Source organism: Uloborus diversus, chromosome 1 (genome assembly GCF_026930045.1).
Source record: "Uloborus diversus isolate 005 chromosome 1, Udiv.v.3.1, whole genome shotgun sequence".
Classification (NCBI taxonomy): domain Eukaryota; kingdom Metazoa; phylum Arthropoda; class Arachnida; order Araneae; family Uloboridae; genus Uloborus; species Uloborus diversus.
Genome location: NC_072731.1, coordinates 246826256 through 246849440, shown reverse-complemented (window position 1 = coordinate 246849440; position 23185 = coordinate 246826256). Strand labels below are relative to the sequence as shown.

General features: G+C 34.5%; 1 protein-coding gene across 1 annotated transcript; it reads right to left on the bottom strand.

Moving 5' to 3' along the window:
* Positions 1 to 430: 430 nt before the first annotated feature.
* On the bottom strand, positions 431 to 22267 carry LOC129234229 (probable serine hydrolase). Its single transcript, XM_054868164.1, has 2 exons — positions 22140 to 22267; positions 431 to 2018 (listed from the first exon to the last, which is right to left on the bottom strand). The coding sequence occupies exons 1-2, from the start codon at positions 22184 to 22186 to the stop codon at positions 1028 to 1030; spliced, it is 1038 nt and encodes a 345-aa protein (XP_054724139.1). The 5' UTR covers positions 22187 to 22267; the 3' UTR covers positions 431 to 1027.
* Positions 22268 to 23185: the final 918 nt, after the last annotated feature.

Genomic DNA, 23185 nt, shown 5'->3' with positions numbered 1-23185 from the left:
AATTTCTTTTTCCGGGACATGAAGTAAACTGGCCGGGACACTGGGATTTTTTCTGAAAACCAGGATGTCTGACAAGCCCAGTTATATAGATACATGGTTACACAAAAGGAATTATTTATTGGTACAATAGTTTTACCAGCATCAACAGGAAAAGGTAAATTTCATCCAAAATGAACTTGATTTTCTATTATGAATCTAATTTCAAAGTTTTCTGAAGTGGAAGAGGGGGCTAATAACACATACCCGAAGCTACTCTTTTTGAATGAAAAAAAAATATCTAGACCTGTATGTGTATAATTTTCTGAAGTTCTGAAAGCTTTGAGGGGGGGGGGGGACAATACCCCTCCTGACTTCCCCAAACTATAGGCTTGCCTTTCACTTATGCATTTTTTTTTTTTTTTTTTTTTTGCATAGTTTGTTTCACCAGCTAGTGAGAGATTACTGTAATTCTTACAAAAAACAAATGAAAATGTTCAAAATACTATCAGTTTTGCATGATTTATAAATTACAAAAATATACATGATTTCACATTTAATACAAAATAACTTAATACAGTCTTAAACAAAGAGAAGAATTTCAAGCATCTTAAAATTTATCAAAATGGGTTGTTAGTGAGATAAATTTTTGAAAGCAGAACCAGAGCTTTTTGTTTTAAGCTATCTTGAAACAAAAAAAAAAAAACTGATTTCAATATTTTGCTATCACATGAACAGCTTTCAGAAATTCGATCTGCATTGGGGATTATTATGGTCATCACTTCTCTGTATATTTAAATCAAAACATTTTTTCAAATGCAGAATTAGTGCTCTTAAGATTCTATTACTTAGCACTATTAGAAGGACTAATAGCGTAGGTATTTATTGTAAGCCATCAGTCCTCCGCCCTCTAAACCTCCTATGTAATTAGCGTTACAACAGCTATTAGCAAAACAATCATTTCTATCAGCAAACTCTTTTGCAGAACATATATGTAATACGAATACCCAGTTTTAATGTAGGGAATTTGTGGAAATAATTTTTAAAAAAATTAAATTTTAGATACATTAACTTGGGTAGCAAGGAACTCGTTAATATGAGGTGCAACTAATTCTGGATTATTTAAGTGTACAAAGTGATTACCATCAACCTCAACCATTTTAAAGCTCTTACAGTTCTGCTTATACAAATTGATAAAGTCGTCTAATACTTCTGGAGTTCTGGATTTGAAAATAATTGATTTTTTACCAATAATGATCAATGTGTTGCACTGCACTCTTTTCATGTAAGCCATTAAATCTTCATGGCTAAATTTCTGCAAATCTTCTGTCATTTTGACTCTAATATCTCTAGAAAACACCACTCCTTTGCCACAATTCGACAGTTTGCTACCTCTTTTCAAAAGAATGTCGGCTGATTCGTCGGTGATTTCGTTAAACATCCCAGATATCAAACGTTTCTTTGCTTCTTGCACGCTATAAACAGGAGCCTGTGCAGACAGTTTCTTTTCAATTTGCAACAGATTTTCAATTCCTGTTCGAGTAACATCGGGAAGTTTGTCTGGTGTTCTTGATGCGGGTTTAATAATATCAAGTAGAATTAAATTGGAAACATTTTCAGGGAAAACACTGCAATACAACAATGCCAAAGTACCACCTAAACTATGTCCTAAAATGCTAAATGAATCCCATTTCAAATAATCAACTATTCGTTTTATATCAACTAACATTTCCATATAGTGGTAAAATGTACCATGTGGTTTATGTGAAGAGAATCCATGGCCTGGAGCATCTATTGCAACAATGTAAGCTTTCGTTGATAAAAGTGGAATTAGTCGATCAAAAGTGCCAGCATTATCTTGCCAGCCATGAAGAGCTAAAATTGGCATAGCCTGTGAATCGCCCCATGCTTTGGCAGCAATGAAACCATATGAAGTTGGAATCTTTACTTCTTGAGGATTTGACCAATACAGACTTGTAGCCATTTTTCGAAAGGAAGTGAATGATGGTCCAATTCTGTTCTTTAGTGAAGAATGATGATTTCTAGAGAGAAACAAAGGTTTTCTTTAAATAAAAAGGAATTGATAATTTTGTTTTTGTTACAAAGGTTCTAGACTATTTAGCATTTGTTACATAGTAATGCAGCACAAATTTAAAAAAGATATCAATTTTTTGGAAAGGGGATTTTTGGATTGGAAAGTGGATATTTCTTGAGGATTCAACCTCGAATACAGCTTTGTAGCCATTTTTTGGAAGGAAGTGAATGATGGTCCAGTTATGTTCTTTAGTGAAGAATGATGATTTTTAGAGCAACAAAAGCTTTTTTTTTTAATAAAAAGAAATTCATAGTTTTGTTTTTATTACAAAGGTTCTAGACCAGGGGTTCCCAACCTTTTTTGACCCATCGCCCCTTTCGAAAGTTAAATCACACCTATTGCCCCCCACGTTCTTCCCTTAAAAACACAAATTAGATGGCGCTGATTTTAGTGAAGATTAATGTTACTGAACGACTAATTTTAGTTTAAAGCTTCAAAAAAAGCATGATAAAGCAATAATTAGCTTTAAAACTGATTTTTTTTAAATTCTTAACCCCTCCCCCTCTCCCCCCCAAAAGAAAGAACGTAATTTGAAGCGCTTTAATTAACCAATGTCATTTACATACTTAGCAAAAATAAGAATACTACATTTTTCACTAGCATGCTTTTTTTTAAATTGAAATCCGGAAAAAATTAAAAATTTTAACTGTTAAGATGTTTTTTTTTTAGCATTTTAATGGCTGCCTTGTGCTTGATGGAACTCCATTAAAGCTTTGATGTTTGGCTTTATATTAGTGAGATTTAATCTGAGGTCCACTTTGAGGCAGACGTCCAATCTATTTCTTTGCTTCGTGAGAAGCTGCACTACAGAGCTAAATCCTCTTTCAACTGAATATGTTGAGGGGAATGAGATGAGGAGCTGTTCAACTTTTTTCCAAAGTTGTGGGTAAGTACCCATAAGCTTCACCCAGACAAGTTCGTAACCGTATTGCTTGAAAGTAATTTTTGATTCACAATCAAATTTCAAATCCATAAACTCTGTCTGCAAAGAGTTTTCCAGTTCATTTAATCTTCAAAACTAAATGGGTCTAAAATCCAGTCAGGAATTTGTAAGTTGATCAAATCTGCAAACCTTGATTACATGTTCTTTTTTAACTGATCAAGGTGATCAATAAAAATTAAAAAAATTTCCTCTGGAAGTTCATCATCCACGATTAAACTTTTTTTTAGAGTCGGAAACAGGATAAATTCTTTACGATCAATATTTGCCTTGTGGATTTCGAATTTGGCAATTAATGCTGAAATTATGCTTTTGACTTTGATGAGGTTCATCTTGTTTCCTTCAAGCTTAATGTTGACTTCGTTCATTTTTTCAAAAATATCTGTGAGATACGCAAGTCCCAATTTGCGCTGTTTCAAATTCTTACTTAAAGCAGGATCATGCAAGTCAAGAAACTCAGCTACAGAGTCGAATAATTCAAAGAAACGGCGCAAACAGTTTCCTTTGGAAAGCCACCTCACAGACGTATGTAAAAGCAAACATTCGAATTTTTCATTATTTTCATGGCAAAGCTCTCGAAACAGGCGATCATTGAGAGAATTAGCTTTGATCTTGTTAGTACCAGTAATGACTAATTGTAAGGTTTCGTGTAAAACACCACTTAATTTTTTTGCAGCCAAGTGTTGACGATGAATGACACAATCAGGGTTGGCTTTCTGCCGGCAGAAACTAGTTTTTGCCGTGCCAGTGGCAGAAACTGGTTATAACCGGTTAAAACCGGCAAAAACTGGCAAAAACTTAAAATCGTTTAAAAAAACTAAAGTAATTACTAAATGATATTTGTTTAAACTAAAAAATTAAACTTCATTTCATCATTGTAAAAAATAAAATGTTATGCCAGTACCCTTGATTTAGTTCAGAAAGGGAACTTTTCAATTACTGATGCCGTAATATTTGGATTAATCTAACAAAGGACGAAAATCATATGGGTTCTTAGGATAGAGGAATGACGTACAGAATTAAACTGGCATTACTGTTTGTAATTTGCTCGCAAATAAGCTTCATCTAAGTTGCTTGTGATTGAAATTATATGCTTCAAGAAGAAAGTGTCAAATTTTACTTCCCAATATTAATCTAGATTTTGTACTTAATATCACAGATTTGCAAAACAAATTGGCCCCACTTCTCGAAACTCATTTTTCCAGTCGAATTTTTACCACTACCCTAGTTACTACATGATGGACCAGTTTAAAAAAATATACAATTTGAAAGTTTTATGAATATTGCTTGTTCCTTGATGCATTGCCTGCTAGCTCTTCTGTTGCAAGAATATTCTAAAGTTTCTCATTCGTGCATATTAAATTGAGAAACTATTTAGATTTTTCGAACCACCTTTTCGAAGAAGCAACTGCAGGGTCCAAACAATGTAACATTTGATTCTGAATTGTAATAATATTGTAAATTAAACTGTGCTTTGGTTAACAATTAATTATTTTTTCCATGCATTTTCTACTGTCTATCATTTTTTTTTTTTTTTGTCATTTTGAGAGTTTTTGCCAGTTTCTGCCGAAAATGTGGCAGAAAGTGGTTTTTGCCATGCCGGTTTTAACCGGTTTCTACCAGTGGTTTTAACCACTCTGGCAGAAACTTGCCAGCCCTGGACACAATGGATGGTAATCACTTCTGGCACTTCCTTTTTAAGGTGTGCAAGAAACCCAATATGACGACCCGCCATGGCAGGGGCACCATGTGCTGCGCAAGCACTTACATTTGTCAATGGAATTTCTATTTCTTCAAAATAATCCAAAATAATATATATTATTATTTAATATATATTATTTTTTTAAAAATAATATATTTTATAAATAAAATATATTATTTTTCGCTTTTGGGATTTTTTTATCCGAACAGATTTGATTGAGCTGTAAATCATACATGCCTTATTTTCTAGGAACGACTTTCTTTGATTTGATATGTGCCATATATGCTTGGTTCGGTATTACACAACATTGGTATTCTGAAAGATATTTCTGAATTGTGTACCAATTTGTTTTAATAAATATAGTTTTTGAAAGGTCAAGAATTTCCCATTACCAGGTATCCGAATACCGGTCGCCCCCCAGAAATTTATCGCCCCCGAGAAGAGTTCGATTGCCCCCAGGTTGGGAATCACTGTTCTAGACTATTTAGCATGGGTGCCCATATGCGAAATTTCAAGGGAGGGCTCAGACATTTCCCCCATGGTTTAGCAGGATATTTTCCCCATAGAAACTGATTTCAGTACAGATTAGAGCAGGGGCGGCATTTCAGCATTTCATTTGGGGGGTCGAGTTTTTTAAATATGTATTGCCACAGTGCGGTCCCAAACACACATTAGCTAACAGGAAGTGATCATAAAACCTGTGTTTATAATATATAATATTATAAAATTAGTGTTTAGTAACTATTAAAATTTTGATTCACTTTCTAATAAGTTATCATACAAAACAATTCGATTCTAAAGTTTTCATACCTTTCGGAAAAGTTTCAATGCGTGATTTTTGGAATTCGGGAGAGCAGGAAATCGTGTTACTAATTTATCAGTGCCCAGTGTCCTACTGTTTTGCCAGTACAGCAAAATAAAAAAGTTTTTTTTTGCCCATTGTGCTTACAAAATAATTCCCTAACCTCCTAAAACATAAAAAAAAAAAACTTTATCTAATAGCTAAGCTGATTAGAATAGTTAAAATATAATTGAAGTAAAAAAGTTATGTATGAAAACACTTTTTATATCTTGCTCTTCAAAGGTACACAGGGAACTTAAAAAATTGTGAGGGGCTTAATTTTTCATCATTGAGTAATGTAGTCTCGTCGGCGCTCTCAGTGTCAATGGGATGTCATCTACCTCCTGCTCTGTTTTTCACTATTCCAGACTGATGAGTTCATAACAAGGATGAAGCTGCAATCTCTGGATGTGATAGCCGGTCTGTCGGTATATTGCTTGTAATTTTCCTTGCCTCATGGTAAAAATTTTGCTCATAATTGAAACGTTTTATTTTTTGTTTTCAAAATCCAATCCAGATAATATAGAGCCAATTATACAGAAAAATAATTATCATTAAATCTTGTGTTAATTTCATTCGAAACCAGGGCCGATCCTAGCAGGAGTGCAGAGTGTGCACCGCACAAGGGCGGCCAAAGTAAGGGGCGGCCGCAGGCCGCATCGTATAGTTCTTTTAATCAAGCAAAATTTCTCAAGAATTTCTCACAAGATAACATAATAAGTCGAATAAATGTGCTGAATTTTAAATGTTCAATTATCAAAGTTAGTGCCAATATTCCAGCAGCATTGCATATTAAGAAAAATGGAATGTTAGAGCACATTGTGTTGCTCCATTATAAATTAATATCAACTTTTCATACATATGCTTCATTTGGTTGCAAAATTTGTGACAGAAGTGGTAATCAGGCATGGTTACAGGCAGGAGCGGATCTAGAGGGGGGCCATGGGGGCCATGGCCCCTCCCAAAGCCTTGTGGTTGTAGGAATTTTTTTTAAGGAAAAAAAAAGATAAAAATATTATGAGAAGATAACAAAATTTAACACATGTATTTTACTGAAAAAGAATTATAGGCCATAATTGGGAGATAAATTATATCCCTATCCTCAAAACAAAACTTTTATTCCCAAAATGTTTCTCCATCTTTTACATCATTTCTTGATTCACACTACAGACACTTGGACGATCTCTAAATGCTGCGGTTCTCAGAGTATACCTATTGTTCACATGACCAAAGAGAGCCTACATTTTCATTTTTATGGCTTTAATTTCGAAACTAGGAAGAGAACCCCCTTTTCCCATGCCCTTTCACAAATGCCTTGACCTGTAGGAAAAAATTGCATTTTCAGTCTTTTATTTGGAAAAAAATGTCAACGCAAACTAGCTTATCCAACTTTTATCACTTAACTTGCTTAAAAGCAACTTAAATGAATTTTTTTGGGACTTCAATTACAAACGAGTTTTGATAGGACTCCCTCCCTCCCTAGTTTATATCGTGATGATAGCTTTAAAAGGAGGTTTTTTGGAGGAGCTCACGAATCTTCCATCCCTTTCTAAAATATGTACGAATATAGTTAAAAATCGAATTTTTAGAGCCTCAAAGGCAAAATGTTTCCAGGAAGGAAGGATTCTAAGCACCTTCACACTTCCTTTAATGTAAGCAAACATTACGTAAAGGTGCATTTTTAGGCTGCACAGCTGAAGAGCTAGAAGAGCACCCCTCCTCTTCTAACTTCTCAATGTACAATGACAGAATATTTTGGCTTCTAAGCTTTATTTTCAAAAAGTATTTTGGGGACAGCGCTCGAAACCTGACCCAGGATTGCCAACCTTGGAGGAACAATTTGTGGAGCACCTGTAGTGATTTTGAGAAGCAATTTGAAATTTTGCGGAGCAGTTCGGTATTTTGTATAAAAATCAATAAAAATAACTAAAACCACATAACTAAAATTGTTTCAGAGCTTTGGTAATCAGTTTATCATTTTGGAAATCATTATTTTTGGTAATCACTAGTATAAAAATAATTTTTTTTTAAATTAATAAAACTGCTTTAAACACTATTTTATTCTTTGAGTATAAGCATTTTTAATTTTCCATACTTACATCATGATAATAGCGAAATATAAGCTCGAAAACGTTCGGCCAGGAAGTGCGGAGCAAAATAAGTTCTTTGCGGAGCCGCGGAGTTTCGCCATTTTTGCGGAGCAGCTCCGGAAAATGCGGAGTAGTTGGCAACCCTGCCTGACCTTTCTCCGTACATCGTCAAAAATAGACAAAATGCGTTTTTAGTTTCCTAATTTTCAAAAATTACTTGGAAATTTAAATCTTGAAACATTTTTGGTGGAGATTCCTAAATCCACCCCCTCACCTAATGTCTCGATACCCCGAAAATAGAGTTTTTAAAACTTCATTTTAATAAAATTTCTGAGGAGTTATCAGGGCCCAATTTCCCAATAGGCAGAGTAGGCAGCTGCTCAGGGCGGCAAACTTTTCAGGGACGACAAATTTGCTATTATAATACACATTTTTTGAATTAAATTGTTATTCTTGAAAGTAAAATATTAGCATTCTTTCATTTTCCACAGAGACAATTTTTTCTTGCAATTTAATAATAATTACTTTCACACATCTTATGAAAGTCAAATGTTTTTCAATCATGGTATTTGGCGAATAAAAAATTTTTTGGGAGATCAGTGATCATTTCATCGGGGCGCCTCAGAATGTGAAGCGCCATCAGTTCTTCATAAGTTTGACAGTTTTAATCTAAGGAACACTTTTTTTTTCGAGTTTTTGAGTCAAGGATATTTTGTTTCTTTTAAGGGGGGAGGGGGCGGCAGATTTCAAATTTGCCTAGTGGCGGCATGGAGCTAAATATTCGGCCCTGGGGAGTACAAAAATTTCGGATGGCCCCTCCCAAAACAACCGGCTGGATCCGCCACTGGTTACAGGGGAGGGGCAATGATGAAAATACCCCCCCCCCCCCCCGAAGCATGAAAGGGTGTCTTCTAAAGGACACTAATGCTTCACCCAGCCTCCCAAGTTTTTATTGACTCTAAACAATGGAGACATATTTTGTGTAAAAAAAACTATGCTGATAGGTTACTCTCGCAAGTATTTCAAACAACAAATTCTGTGTTCAGCAGTCGTGGATGCGTAAAGACTGGAGAGGAAGAGACAATGGAAAACTGCGACTCCCGTGAGAGTCAAACATATATAATCGACGAAATAAAATTTTTAATTTTCCCCCTTTACAGCAATTTTTTCTAATTAAAAGCTCGAATGAGCTGCCCGGTTTCAGATCAGGTAGGAGGACAGGGTCTTTGCCCCGGCTTACAAATTCTAAGTGTAGCTCTAAAACGAAGATCCAAAACGATGCTCTGACGAGACTAAAGAAGGCTTCAAACTGAGTTTTTAGGACTTTAATTTCGGAAAATTTCGCTGATTGAACAACCGATTTTCAGGTTCCAATTAAGTTCACCCTTTCTTCCTTAATGTAATCAAACATAGCCTAAAAATGATGGCTCCAAAATGTCTTTTCTGGAGACAGCCCTCCCTAACGTCATCAAAAATTGCTCAATGGCATTTTTCGAATTTCTTTTTCGAAATGTTTGAGATAGAGGACCCTGAAATCCATTCCCTAACATTACTACCAAAGATAGTCTGAATTAGCGTCTCTAGAGAGGTCTCCAATCCCACCCCCTCTCACTTAACGTATTCAAAAATAAACTAAAATTGCGTTTTTCAATCATTAGTTTCGAAGAACTTTGGGGCAAATTCCCCGGATCCCCCTTTTCTCCAATGCAATCACTATATCTCAAAATTTCGTTTTTAGACGGTTCCGTGGAGCCACCAAACCTTCCTGCCTAAACTAGCCTGAAATTGACATCAGTTTCAAAAAAACAATTCTTGAGGGTACACTGAACCCCAGCCCGCTCTTTGTCCCATCGTTATCAAACAATGCCTAAAATATGATTTTGGGACTTCCATTTCCAAAAAATTCCGGATGGCTTATGTAAATTTTCACGGCACTAGGGCATCCGGCATCCTCCATCAATCGCCGAGGTGAAGTGGAGAAAAGTCTTTAGTTGTATTTTTTAGATATTAATATCGAAAAATATTCAGAAAGATCCGCTGAAGCTTCCCGGTTTCCTTAACGTCACTAAAGATAGCACAAAATTGTGCTTTTTAGAGCACCAAAATCCTTCTTTCACAACAACCTAAAATTGATTTTAATTCCGAAAAATATTTCAGTTCGGAATATTTTCCCGTTTCCCCTATCGTGTCCAAATCTAGCCAAAAATGTGTTTTTGAAACAATAGTGCCGATAAATTACCGGAGGAAAGATGCCAAACGCCCTAACGTCACCAAAGACAGCCTAAATTTGAGTTTTAAACTTCAATTTCGAAAACTTTCGATAGCAGACGACCGAATCTTCCTCCCTCGAACAATTTCAACAAAAAGATAACTCGAAATTGCGTGTTTAAAACTGTTTCAGAAAATTTTCGGGAAGAGCACCGATCCTTCCTAAACTAAGGTCACAAAAAATAGCTGCAATTTGACATCAATTTTGAAAGAATTTCAGGAAAGAACTCCAACATTACTTTCCCCTCAAATCTGGAAAAAAATCCTAAAATTGCAAGTTTTGACTTCAATATTGAAAATTTCTCCATGGACCTTGAATGGTCCCGAATCTTTTGTCCCTGCAACCAAACACAACCAAAGATTAATTCCAGCTATTTATCATACGCCAATTTCGTATATTTTCTGGGGCGACCCCCCTCCCCCTTCCTTTGATGTCACCAAACACAGAATATAAAATGCTTTTTTACAACTAGTAAATTTTGGTACTTATTACTTTCTTCAAAGATATAAATTGTACCTAAGGAGTTTCAAACTTTTTACATAAATTCATCCTTCTGTTTTTTTTTCTTCTTTTTTAATTAGAACTTGATACAGAAATTTGAAGAAAAATTGAAAGATTTATATGGGCGTTAAGTATAAGTCAAAACATGCAAATTGCTCTTCAGGGGCGGCACATTAGGTCTTTGCACACGGGCGGCCCTGTTCGAAACTAAATCTAGTATTTCATACAAAATATTAAAAAATCAATGTTTGACTTCACATCATTATGTGGATTTCGGGTCTTTTTTTTTTTTTTTTTTTGTCTTTTTAAAATTGGCTGGAAGGAAGAATTTTTTTTTGAAGTTTCACGCTTGATCGAAATATACATCTACGTAAAATGCATTTTCAGTTTCAATTGTAGATTGAACTGTGGTAGTATGGTGCACAGATCAATTGTAGATTGAACTGTGGCTTGAATCGTCCGAAAATTAAGGGTAGCGGATTGAAGATGTTTTGATAGAGTAAAGCATTTTTCAAAAACTTTCCTCAATGTAAACAAATTGAATAAAAATTCAAACGAAGTCATGCATGCTAAAATGCATGAGCTTTTTCACCATTGAAAGAATCGTTTTGCAATCATTCTTCTAGTCGGCAAATCCCTGCTTTGAAGTAATAGAGAAACGTTTTTATGGTTTTAACTTTTGAAGATCATCTTGTGTCACTCCGAGATTGCATAATTATAAAGCCCCATAAAAGGTATTTGTTGATATGTTTTTTTATTCAATAATCACATGCATTTTTAAGAAGTTTCTATGAAAGCATATAATGCATTGAGCAGCTCAAACGTGTTTCTAGCAGAAGAAAGCGATGAACGCTCATTAAATAAATATTCAATTAAAAATGAGCGTAAAAGTTAATGTAAAATATCAAGGATATTTCTTGTGAAAATCATGCAGCCACTCCACTTTGCACGCGCCTCTCATATTTTACATACCATCGTTACACTGGACACACAAGTATGAAATATTTAGCCTCCTTAACATCAGTTTTCTATGTTCAGAAAAGGCCGGAAAATACTTCATGAATTTCTAAGTCATTATCCAAATAATGAAAAACACTAGTCTGGGAACGTGTCGAGTTTCATCAAATAGTTACTGAGAACCAGCGAGATTTTTTAAAAATGAACATTGATTTCCGACTAACATTAATTGAATTCACCCATTTTCTATCATTCTGCGCAAAACTTTTGGGGGTGCGACCGCCCCCTCTTGACTCCCCTATTTGCCGCCCCTGGATTAGAGTTATTAAAATTTGACAGTTTTAATAACTTATTCATTAATGGCTGGAGAAAAAATGTTTTTACATTTTTGCAAAGAAAAAAGTACTAAAAGCAAGAAGGTTCTAATTTCTTAGAGAGGGCCTGAGCCCCCACTTGCCCCCTATATGGGCACTTTTGCTACTTAGTATTTATTACATAGTATTGCAGCACAAATATAAAAATGATATCAATTTATTGGAAAGGGTTCAAAGGAAAGCTATGAGGTTAGTATGCTTAGTAATGCCTAATATGTATAGTCTTAAGCAAAGGAGAGTAACAGGGGATATGATCTAGTTACTGTCTGACCACGGATTGTACGGAAAGGCAAACATCTGGTTTACAGGTGGAAATGGAGGCATCTATTAGTTCTTAGGGATGTCAACCTCTAAATTAAGCAAAGTATCATTCAAATAGAACAGTACACTAGGCCTGTGGTCTCAGTGCTTACACTTGTTTCAAACGTCCCCTTTTCACTTCATACTTCATCATTGAAATAGCGAAAGACATGCATCAAACTTTTGCTTTTCCCCTTCATTCAGATAGGCTCATCTTAACTGGACGTTCGCCAATTCCATACAATACGTGGTTGGACTATAATTAAATTTATTAAAATGGAACATGTGTATGCGCTATATTTCTGCCCAGATGGCAAAACCAGGGGTTTTGTCCCCCTGTGTTTTAGGCATTCCATCTCCCCAGCTAATCTTGAAATCAGGAAAAATTACTTCTTCAACAGGGTTGTAGGCATTTGGAATAGTTCAGCAGAAGCAGCTGTTACTTGCAATCGGGTGAACAGTTTTAAGAAGGACCTTGATCTTCGTTGACAAACTAACAAGGACCAGCCTAGCTGGGCCCAGAACCTATTGCTGGTCGTCACTTATATGCTTTCAGACTCAGTTCCAAATGCAAAAATGATTAGCATATTTGCTATTTAAATAGAATTTATGTTTAAGAAATAAGAAATATTTTTGCAAGTAGTCTGTAGGATCTGAGAAAGTATGATTAAAAGTAATAGGTATGATACTTATTATGAAAAAATAAAACATATTGTATATACTCGCGTACAAGTCGAAAAAGTTATTACAATAAATGAGGTTTAAAGTTAGGGGGTCGACTTATGCACAAGGCAGAATTTTCGAAAATTTTCCTTGATTTTTTTTTCACTCAAAAAGGTGTACATTTTCCGATTTTAGTCCATCCCTTTTGAGCAAATGCTAAATAAGTAAATACCTACTTAAACATTTTGCAATGATTTTGCATGGTCTGACTGAGAAAAAAAGAATAAATAATTACAGTAAACGGCCAACTACCTGAAAAGTGTGGGGATGCTGTAATCGTGAATTTTCCAGATAGTGACAAAATAATGCTTATTGTTTTAAAATAATGTAATATGGCTACAGCATGAAATTTTATTGATATAAAACCAAAGTAAAAGCAACAAGTAAAAAAAAAATTGTAACAGCAAAATTGAACACTTTACAAAAATTGCAATCGCAAAAGTGAACTCCTTTTGGGAAAAGAATAAAAATAGGACGTTTTTTAACATAAAAATGTTTATTACATTACATTTTCCTCTTTTTTAAATTCAAAATTAGCGGCAAAACGCTCCTGTATTTTACAAAAGAAACTCGAATTATCTGCAAGTTTTTGATTGATTCCCGATCTTTTTAAAGTAGGGGGGTCGACTTATATGCGAGTATATACAGTAATCTATAGGCTCAAGACCATTGCCTAGGGGAGTTGTACACTCCCACCCTTTCAGAAATGGAGTTGCCAATTTCATTTTAGAGATAAAAAACAAGAAAAACCTTCGTAGCTTCTAAAAAGCTGAAATAGTAATAATAAATAAACAAACAGAATAAAAGCGACAAAAAGTATTTTCTTCTGCACAATTCAAAAAGAAAATGCAATCTTTGAATAATTATTTAAGAGCATCCAAGATTATGCATTACAAATACAAATATACAAATACAAAAGTGACGACCAGCAACAAGCTCTGGGCCCAGCTATACTGGTCCCAGTCAATTTACAATCCCCAGTGAAGATCAATGGCCCTCTTAAAACTATCTACTCCCTTACTCATTACCACCTCTTCTGGTAAACTGTTCCAAGGTTCCACTACCCTGCTATAATAATAATTTTTCCTAATATCCATGTTAGCCTGAGATTTAAATAGCTTAAAACAATGACCCCTTGTCCTGTTTTCAGTGCTAAACTTCAGCCCCGTAACATCTTTCATTTTAATAAATTTAAACAACTGAATCATGTCCCTCGGTCTCTTCTTTGCTCAAGACTGTGAGAAGCCAAGAGTAAAAGGTAATGAGTAAAAGAGTATTTAAGTAAAAAGTTTGAGTCATTCGCAAGGGTGCATCGGCCCGCGGGCTGATGGGCATGAGGACCAGTCCGCCCTTGCTTGCACCTATTATTTCTGAGTGAATATTATATTTACGACAAGGTACACAGAATGCCAATAGTTACATTTAGCAATGACTACCTCTTAGAAAAGAAGCTGAACCAATTAATTTTCTCTGTGCATAAAATATGTTCGAGACACTTAAGGCTCTTCTAAACCTCTCCGTAAAATCTGACACGGCGAAATCACGAAATCTGTGGCAACACAGAGGGTGTTTCTGGGAGGGTCTAACTCGATTTTTTTTGCACTGCTAATTGGTCAGATTTCATGATGGACAGCGTCAATCACTGAGTACGTGAATGGACAGCCATAAATCTAAGCTGTGCCCGAAGGTACTGTCTTTGCGATCGGACGAGGGCAGAGAGAGCTGCGAAAGATTCGAAGGATCCTGTTCCAAAACATGTTTCCCACCCGGCCTGTTTCCCCTCCGTAAATCAGTAAACATGTGTTTTCGTTTCAAAGTGTTTCTAGAGCTGACTGCTTACGATTTCCGAGAATTTAGTATTCAGCGAAAGGAATAGCAGGGAAAGCTGTCTGAGTTTTCCACTCAAGTTCTCCCGCCAAAGGGTGACAGAAGAAAAGAAGAAAGAAGACCATGTGTCAGGAAATTAACTTATTCTGCAAACTATAAAATTTGCAGAATGCGTAGAAAATAGAATTGAGAAATGAAGGCAGAAAAAAAAGAGAGAAAAGAAAAGTTATAATATAAATTCAAGTGCTTTATTAATCATCTAAATTTCAATATTGAACATGGTGCGCACAAATGATGAACAAAATTTTTAAAAATCGAATTTCCGAAACTACTGCACATATCACAATAAGTGATACTTGAGAATAAATAGGAACATTCTAAGGTTTTTTTTCCCTTTTCAGTTACAAACAGGGGCGGAGGGCGGGAACAGAAATTAACGTTGCGAGGGGGGAGGGGGATGTATAATAGTCATTGAGATAAAAGGCGCAATTTCAAGAACTATCACTAACAAAAACAAAAACATATTCCACTATAAATATGGATGTTATTCTCAGACATTAGTCATTCGCCCTGAATAAAATTTTATCAGTTCCACAATGCTACAAGTTAGAAATAAATTCCCGTTCCTTGAATCTATTTTTTCATATCAACTGATGTATTTGACTGTACTCGGGTTTTCAACGCAACATTTCAATCCGAAAAAGGAGCAAGTAATAAAAACTACCTAATAACATAACATAAAATCAAGTTACATGATATAAAGTGGAAACAATAGATCGCAGTCCGACGGAAAAGGTATTTCTACTTCTTTCATTCGATTTAAAACTGCTCAGGGTTTGAATTTTTTAATGCAGTAATGAAAATAATTCAGATCAATATCATTAAGTACAATAATGACACCTTGAGAACAAAAATTAACATTACACAAAAACGGTGAACTGTGCACTGGAAAATTGTTAAAAGCCATTTTATAACTGCCGAGCACAGACCAGGCATTAAAAAAAAAAAAGGTTCAAAAGGTTCGCGTACATTCAAGGAGGATATGATAAAAATTCTAATTTTATCAACCCAGTATGTCGAAGGGAAACATGTTAGGAAATATTTTTTTTATCATTTCATTGAACAAAAGAACCTTTCAGTAATTTATGCATTAGAGACGTACCGAGTAGCACTTTGTTCGAGTATCGAGTTCCAATTATGTTTTAAGAAGAACCACCGACACACACGTGACGAATTTTGAACTCAGTGGTCAGTGGAAGAGTAGTATATACCTCCATGTCCACACACACACACAAATAATAGTTTTAAAAACAAAATTCCAGCCGAAATTTAATTGCGCATTATTGAAAAGATTTGTTTCTGTCAATAATTTTGACAAATAAGTTATTTTTTAAATTAAAAATAAACAAATACATAAAAGGTAGTGTTAATCAAGTTGGAATTAAAACAAATTATATCAATCCATACTTCTAGTCCGCCAAACGTAAATAATGTTTAAAAGCAAGTGAAACAACGTTAACACACTCTCAGAAATGGACTTTCATATTCGACGAAATTTTCTTCGTTTCTGACGAAATCGCTTCCAGGGATATGCTCCGAGCGAACATTTCGTCAAATTGAGGAAACTGCTTTCGTCTCTGGTTTGAAGATGCGAATTTCGTCAAATGTAACGAAATATTTCTTCATTCTAGTTTCGTCAAATCGACAATCATTTTCGTAGTTTTGAGAGTATTAGTTTCGTCAAATTAATTTCGTCATATTTGAGTATGTTAATTTCGTAATTTTTTGAGTTTATTTTTTATTTTAATTTTTCTTTTTTGAGCTGATTAGTTTTCTTTCTTTTTTTTTTTTTTTTGACAATACTGACGAACCTCGTTAATTCGAACACGCTTAAAAAGAATTACTTCTAAAACGGACTTTTTTGTATTCTCTGTCCCATTGTTTTTGTTTTTCGAATAAGACGAATTCTGTTAAGAATAATCGATTTTAATGATCCATTAAAGTTCGTTTTAATGAGGTTCGACTGTATCTTATAAGATTTAGTCAAATCTTCACTTCAGAATCTTACCACCATAATTTCCCACTTTGATGCGCATAGTCACACTCACAGGCCCGTCATTTACGGGGGGGTTGACATTCCCCCCCCCTGATTTTTGAACATTTATTCTTTACGTACGAAAGGCCGTGGTTTTAGTTGGTTCTCTATAAAAATTTTGAAGAGTGTACACCTTTTTCCACAATTGGAAAAAAAAATCGAAATGACTGGCCTGCACTCCCCCTCTCCGCCTAAAGCAAAAGGCAAGTATTTGTTGAAAAAAGAGACACATAAAAGATGTTAAAAAAAATTTTATTAATGTAAAAACACAAGCAGACAATTTCTTTAAAATGTAAAAATAATTATTGCAAATTCAAGTTAAAGAACAATGAAATGATGTCTGGGAATTAGGGCTTTACGATGCATCGATGCATCGTAAAGCCCTAAAATTAAAATTGGAACGGTTTGGTTCTTTTTTTGGCGTTCCAAAAACCACCTACGTTCCTACTCGGGTCTTTGTTAATATTTATAATAAAGCTGAAGTCTGTCTGGATGTCTGGAGGATGTCTGGTTGTCTGGATCTCTGTGACGTTATGTCCGTCGGACGTTTTGTCCCTCGGATGTTTTGTCCGTTGGACGTTTTGGTCATGGATGTTATGTCCGTGGACGTTATGGATCTGGACGTTATGTCCGGTTCCCGTGACGCGCATAGTGCCTTGACCGTTCGGCCGATTTTCAGGAAATTTGGCACAAAGTTAGTTTGTAGCGTGGGGTGTGCACCTCGAAGCAATTTTTCGAAAATTCGATTTTGTTCTTTTTCTACTCCAATTTTAAGAACACTTTCCCGAGCAAAATTATCATATGACGGACGAGTAAATTACCAAGTTATCATAACGTGGAACCGTAATATGGTAAGCCAATAGGCGAAAAATTCACCATACATTTTTTGTAATTATACAGGCGAACCATAAGACCTTTTAATTTTCTACTACAAGCAAAGCCGTGTGGGTATGACTACTATTTAATATTTATCAAATATATTTCTTGACTCGTAGTGGTGAATACAATAAAAGTCCATAGCTTTTCTAAAAATCAGGTCAGTTTGTATAGAAAAAATATTTTGCTTGACAATGTTCCTGAACTAGTTAAAAATAATCGTCTCTTTCTAGAAGGATCAGATATATCACACACAACGATGCCTTTGAAAATGAAGTTTAGTAAAAAAGTTGCTAATAATTCGGAAAGTCACAGCAGAATGAGTCTGAATAGGTTATCTTACAAGAAAATGTTTTTCTTTAGAATATTGGCTTGGTTTGCTTTTTGATATCGAGGCTTTGTGTGTTATGCATTTACTTTCAGATCTTTAATTTTCAAGACTTTGACATTATATAGAATTCTTAATATGTAATTAAATTTGAAGTTCCGTTTTGTTTAGGTAAACATTAAATAGTTAATAATATAAACTTTTTTTTTTTATAGAATTAAAACTATTATCTAATATACATTTTCCAAGGCAAGAAATGAAAGTAATGTACAAAAAAAAGGCACATTTCAGTTTTTTAATTGAAATATTATTAGAAATTTTAATTGCAACCGAGACATTTTTCTTTTTTTAGACGATTGAGTTTTCCGGTGTTGCTTGAAAATGTTCAGTTTTTGCAATTAAGATCTCATTACTCCACAAATAATCCTAATTTATTGCATTATCCACGAATAGGAAATTATGTGAATAAACTAGTAAATTTGATAAACATTACATAATGTATCATATTTACCAAGTCTATTGAAAATTATGAATAATCGTCGCTAGTTATATATTCTCAACGGGAACCGGACATAACGTCCGGACGTTCTGTCCCTGGACCTTTTGTCCCTCGGACATTGTGTCCGTTGGACGTTATGTCCGCTGGACGTTATGTCCTTCGGATGTTTTGTCTGTTGGACGTTTTGGTCATGGACGTTATGTCCATGGACGTTTTGGATTTGGACGTTATGTCCGGCATTCATAGTCACAGAGATCCAGACAACCAGACATCCTCCAGACATCCAGACAGACTTCAGCTTTATTATAACAATTAACAAAGACTATTTCCCAACTTTAGTGGCAATGGGGTTGATTCCAAAATTAAAAGTTTTTTTTTTTTTTTCTGAAAGAGCATGCTTAAAACATTCGCAACTCCAATAAACTATAGGGGGCGCTGCAATCACTGTCTAATAGTGGATGTAAAAGGTAGAACAAACAGATGCCGTAACTTATAACCTGCTTTGACGGTGAATGACAGTAATTTTTGATCGTGTTTGTGGGAAGCTTTCATTTCTATTCTTCTGAAATTACATTACACAACAAACTGTCTGAAGCCTGTAATTTACCCAAAGAAAACACGTGGCATGGAATGTTTTACCTTTTTCTTTAATATTGTTAATCACCGAGAGGTAGCGTATTCGAGCTCTGGAGTTGCAAATATAATCTGACCATTCTTTAAATAATTTGACTAAGTTTAATAATTTTAAAAATTTATTTTAATCGGTACGCTTTTATTATGTACGCTTCTGCCGATGACATCACAAACGATGAAATACCATTCACTGTTGCCATTCGTAGAGCGTAATATTTAATTCGCATCTTTACTCAAGTGTAATGGCAACGATATGGTTGATAGCAAACGTAGAGCGCAATATTTAATTCGCTTCTTGAATACAATAACGTGAAAACGCAATACACAGATGCGCCTAAGTACATCATTTGTGACGTCATAAAGACCACGTCTTATTTTCAAAATCGGACATGTTAAAAAATAAGCATCTGGAAATGAAAGTTTTTTCTCGCTTCATGTTTTTTTTTTGCTTATTCTATCAATTTCAATGACTAAAAATAGTACTTCTGACTGAAGGAAACAACCCCATTTTGAATAATCTCTGGGGAATATGTATAATCGCCAGATTAATCTCATTCTACTGCACACTCAGGAGTGGGAAATTTCATGATTTACTCGCCACTTTTCCCCTAATGTGGCTAGTGTATTTTAAGTGAATTCGTTTATATTTTTGCAAATTTCACATCGAGATATAAATCGCAATCACTGTACTTGGCTATATATTTTTTAAATTAATAATTTAATAAAGAAATACATAAATAAAAATGGCATTTCGATTTTTTTTCCCATTATAAGATGCGGTAATTTTCACTGATTTTTCAAACAAAATAACTTCTACATTTAAACGGGGTACTTATATTAAAACAGCATTGAAAAATATATCACCTAAATAATTTCAAAAACTTATCGAATAGAACTCGAAAGAAGAAAAAAACTTCTTTTTAGAACGAGTTTCGTCGATGTCACAGAAATACAAGACCAACACACAAAACGACAAAGAATGAATGGTCATTAGTAGGGATTCAGTAATTTATTGCCTGCCATTGAGGCAAAGCGGAGGAGCGGAGAAGCAGAAGACAAGACCCCAAGACCCTGAAGACCCTGGGGGAGAAGAGAAAGTGGCCCCTCAAAGTGGGAGGAAATGGGTGTGGTCTGGTGAAAGGCGTGTTTTTCGCAGTTTTTCTCAATTTTTCGAAAACAAGGCTTTACTCCGTGGAGAATATCAATACAACAAATTGTCTCAGAAACAAACTCAAAATATGTTTTTAAAGAGAAATGTTCAATCTTTTGCGCTCCTTTTTCAGTTTTTCCATATCATTTTTCAAACGTGTTAAAATAGTCGTTTAAAGTTTTAAAATGCTATTAAAAAAATTTCAAAATAATTACAGAAAAAATAAAAAAGCGCATATCTAGTTCTGTGTCATAGCCATCGTTTAAAACAAACCGCATGAAAATATTCCAGTAATTTCTCGTGTTATGCTTTGCACAGGTAACAGATTTTCCCGTAGAGAAAGCATTAGCGTCGAAATCCAAGATGGACGGTATAGAAGAGCCTTAATGGGTCTCCGTTTTTATACTTTTTTGAGCTTGAGATAGCCATGTATGAACTAAACATTCTAGACTTTTTAAAGTTGTGCTACAAAAATAGCTGCCTGCACTTCTACCTTTTCATTAACTTTTGAAACATCTACAGTTCAACAATAAACTGGTTACACTGCAGACTATAATTGAAGAATAAACATCTCGATCAGAAAACTACAGTCGGCTCTCGATAACTCGAAGCCTTATCACACGAATAATTCTTTAAATGGAAGTTTTCAGTCGGTCCCAAAATAATTTAGTGTTTTCTACACAAAGTTGTCTCTATGTCTCGAATGTACTCTTTTTAAGTTGAAGTTGCAACAAAAGTTTTGTTTTGATTTTATGAATAAAAATGTAACCAAAATATAAAAAACAGTTTTTCTTTTGCCTTGTAACACAATTTTTTTGCTTATCAGATTCTAAGAAGGAGATAATTCATTTACAATAGTGCTCTTTAATTACTCACAGTGTTGCAAGATTGTGTAAAAATTAGCTGAGTGGGCTACTTTTATCGCAATCTTTGGGAGATTAGAAATTTTGGCAAAGATTGAGAAAAGCAAAGGCAGCTCGTACAGGAAGAGGGGGGGGGGGGGGTGGAGGCAACCGCCCCCTCACTTCCAAAAGTGAAAGGACCTTGCCCTCTCACTTTTCAGAGTTAAAAATTAATGATGGATTGAACAATTAATTTTATAGGGTAGATTGATTGATTTGAGGAAAGTAAAAACTAAAAATCCCAAAGAAATGGACTTCTCTCATCTTATTTCATAAAAAATTGAACTTTGTAATAGAAGGGAAGAGTCTACGGCCGCCATCCGTCCTGACTTTTGATGCCATATTTCATTGCTTTAAAGTTTATTTAAGCAATAATACTAAAAACCAGTAATATAGCCCAATTAAAAAAAAATCTGGTTCAGATGCCCCGCCCCCTATCCTTTACACTTCTTTTTTCTGGTGCAACAGCCGCTTATGGAGAAAAGTAACTTTTGTTTTCTAGATGACTCAAATGATTTCCTTAATTGGAACGAATTAATGTTTAAAAGTAGTATGAACTAAAATCAAGAGAAATTAAATTTGGTCAAGGACATAAATGTAAGCAGCCCAAAACTTCCTTTTTTCGAAGCATCATAATAAATTTATTATCTGCAAAGATATTTTTAAGAAGAACCGATAACTAATTTTATCCAAACAAAAGTGTTATAATATATCCATTATGCACTGTTCTTTAAAGAGAAAGTTAAAATTATTTTTGAGAAGGCTGGAAAAGGAACTTCCGATAACTTGAAGGTTTTAGCCCCTTAGCTTGGGACTTCGATTTAACAAGTTATCACAACATGTTGTATCTAAATATAAAAATTTTTTTATCCTTATGTATTGATAAAGTTATAAAAGGAAACATTTTTTTAAAAAAGAAAAAGAGCAATGACTAATCACAAAAATTTACGAAAGATGGATAAAGCATTTTTAAAATGTTAATCATGAACTGTTAGTTATGTAACATATCATAATAAAACTCTCGTTGTGAACGATGTTCAATTAAAGATAAGAAATCTCACCTAACTGTTACACTACTAAAAGATAATGCATACTTCACAAACTTCATAATCTGAGCAATAAAATAAATTACCTACTCAGAATTTAAAGTATTATTTGTCAAAAAACGTAAGATGAAATTGATGCAACAAGAGGAAAACTGCAACCTGAGAGATGAGTGAGTGCCCGAGTGCGTACATTCAACAGCAGACGACAAAATTTACGGGTATTTCACATAGAGCAACCGGTCGACCGCAGTTAACCGGTTCTAAACATTCGCGTTCTACTCAACGCCCCCTTAACACTAAATTATTATAACTAATATTGCTAATATATTTAAAATATTAGTACAAAGGTGGCGTTGGTTTTACTAGACCAGTTAATGAAGACACTATGGACACTCATCATGGTTACGTCAAATCACCGGTTAGCCGTGCAGCCGTGGTTTACCGGTTACTCGGTGAATATTCATTTCATACCCAATGAAATGAGATGAGTTTTTATTAAAATTTTGGCAGCATATGTTGTTGCTATAGCTACTGATTCGAATTCGCCTTTTATTTTCGTCAATTATTTATTCAAAAATTTTAATTTTCGTAGACCAGATATGTTACGAAGGAATTGTTACATTTATATTTGCTTCAGGTTTGTCCTGTGTTAACTTCAAAGCTTTTTAATATTTATTATTATTCATGCGTCTTTTGTTTTAGAAAATTTTTATTATGTTTTTAAACTTTTGAGCACGTTATTAAAATTGCAGAACTTAAACCAAAATTTGACTCAATTGTTATAGATCTCGAACATTCTGTTTGTTAACTTATTCAAAGCATAATTTTTGAGGTTTAGAATTATCTTGTGTTCAAGTGATACCTATTTAAAACTTTTAGGTACATGTAAATGTCATGGAACAATAAAGACTGGTGGAAGGTGATTTTTAAATAGAGCCCCACAAAAAAGTGCTCTGCTCTAAAAGTGCTGTGTCCAGTAAATTGTGATAATTTTAATACTTCCTTTTACATACGTATACTTTGTAAACTGATTTTTTTTTTTTTTAAATTTCCCCTTAAAT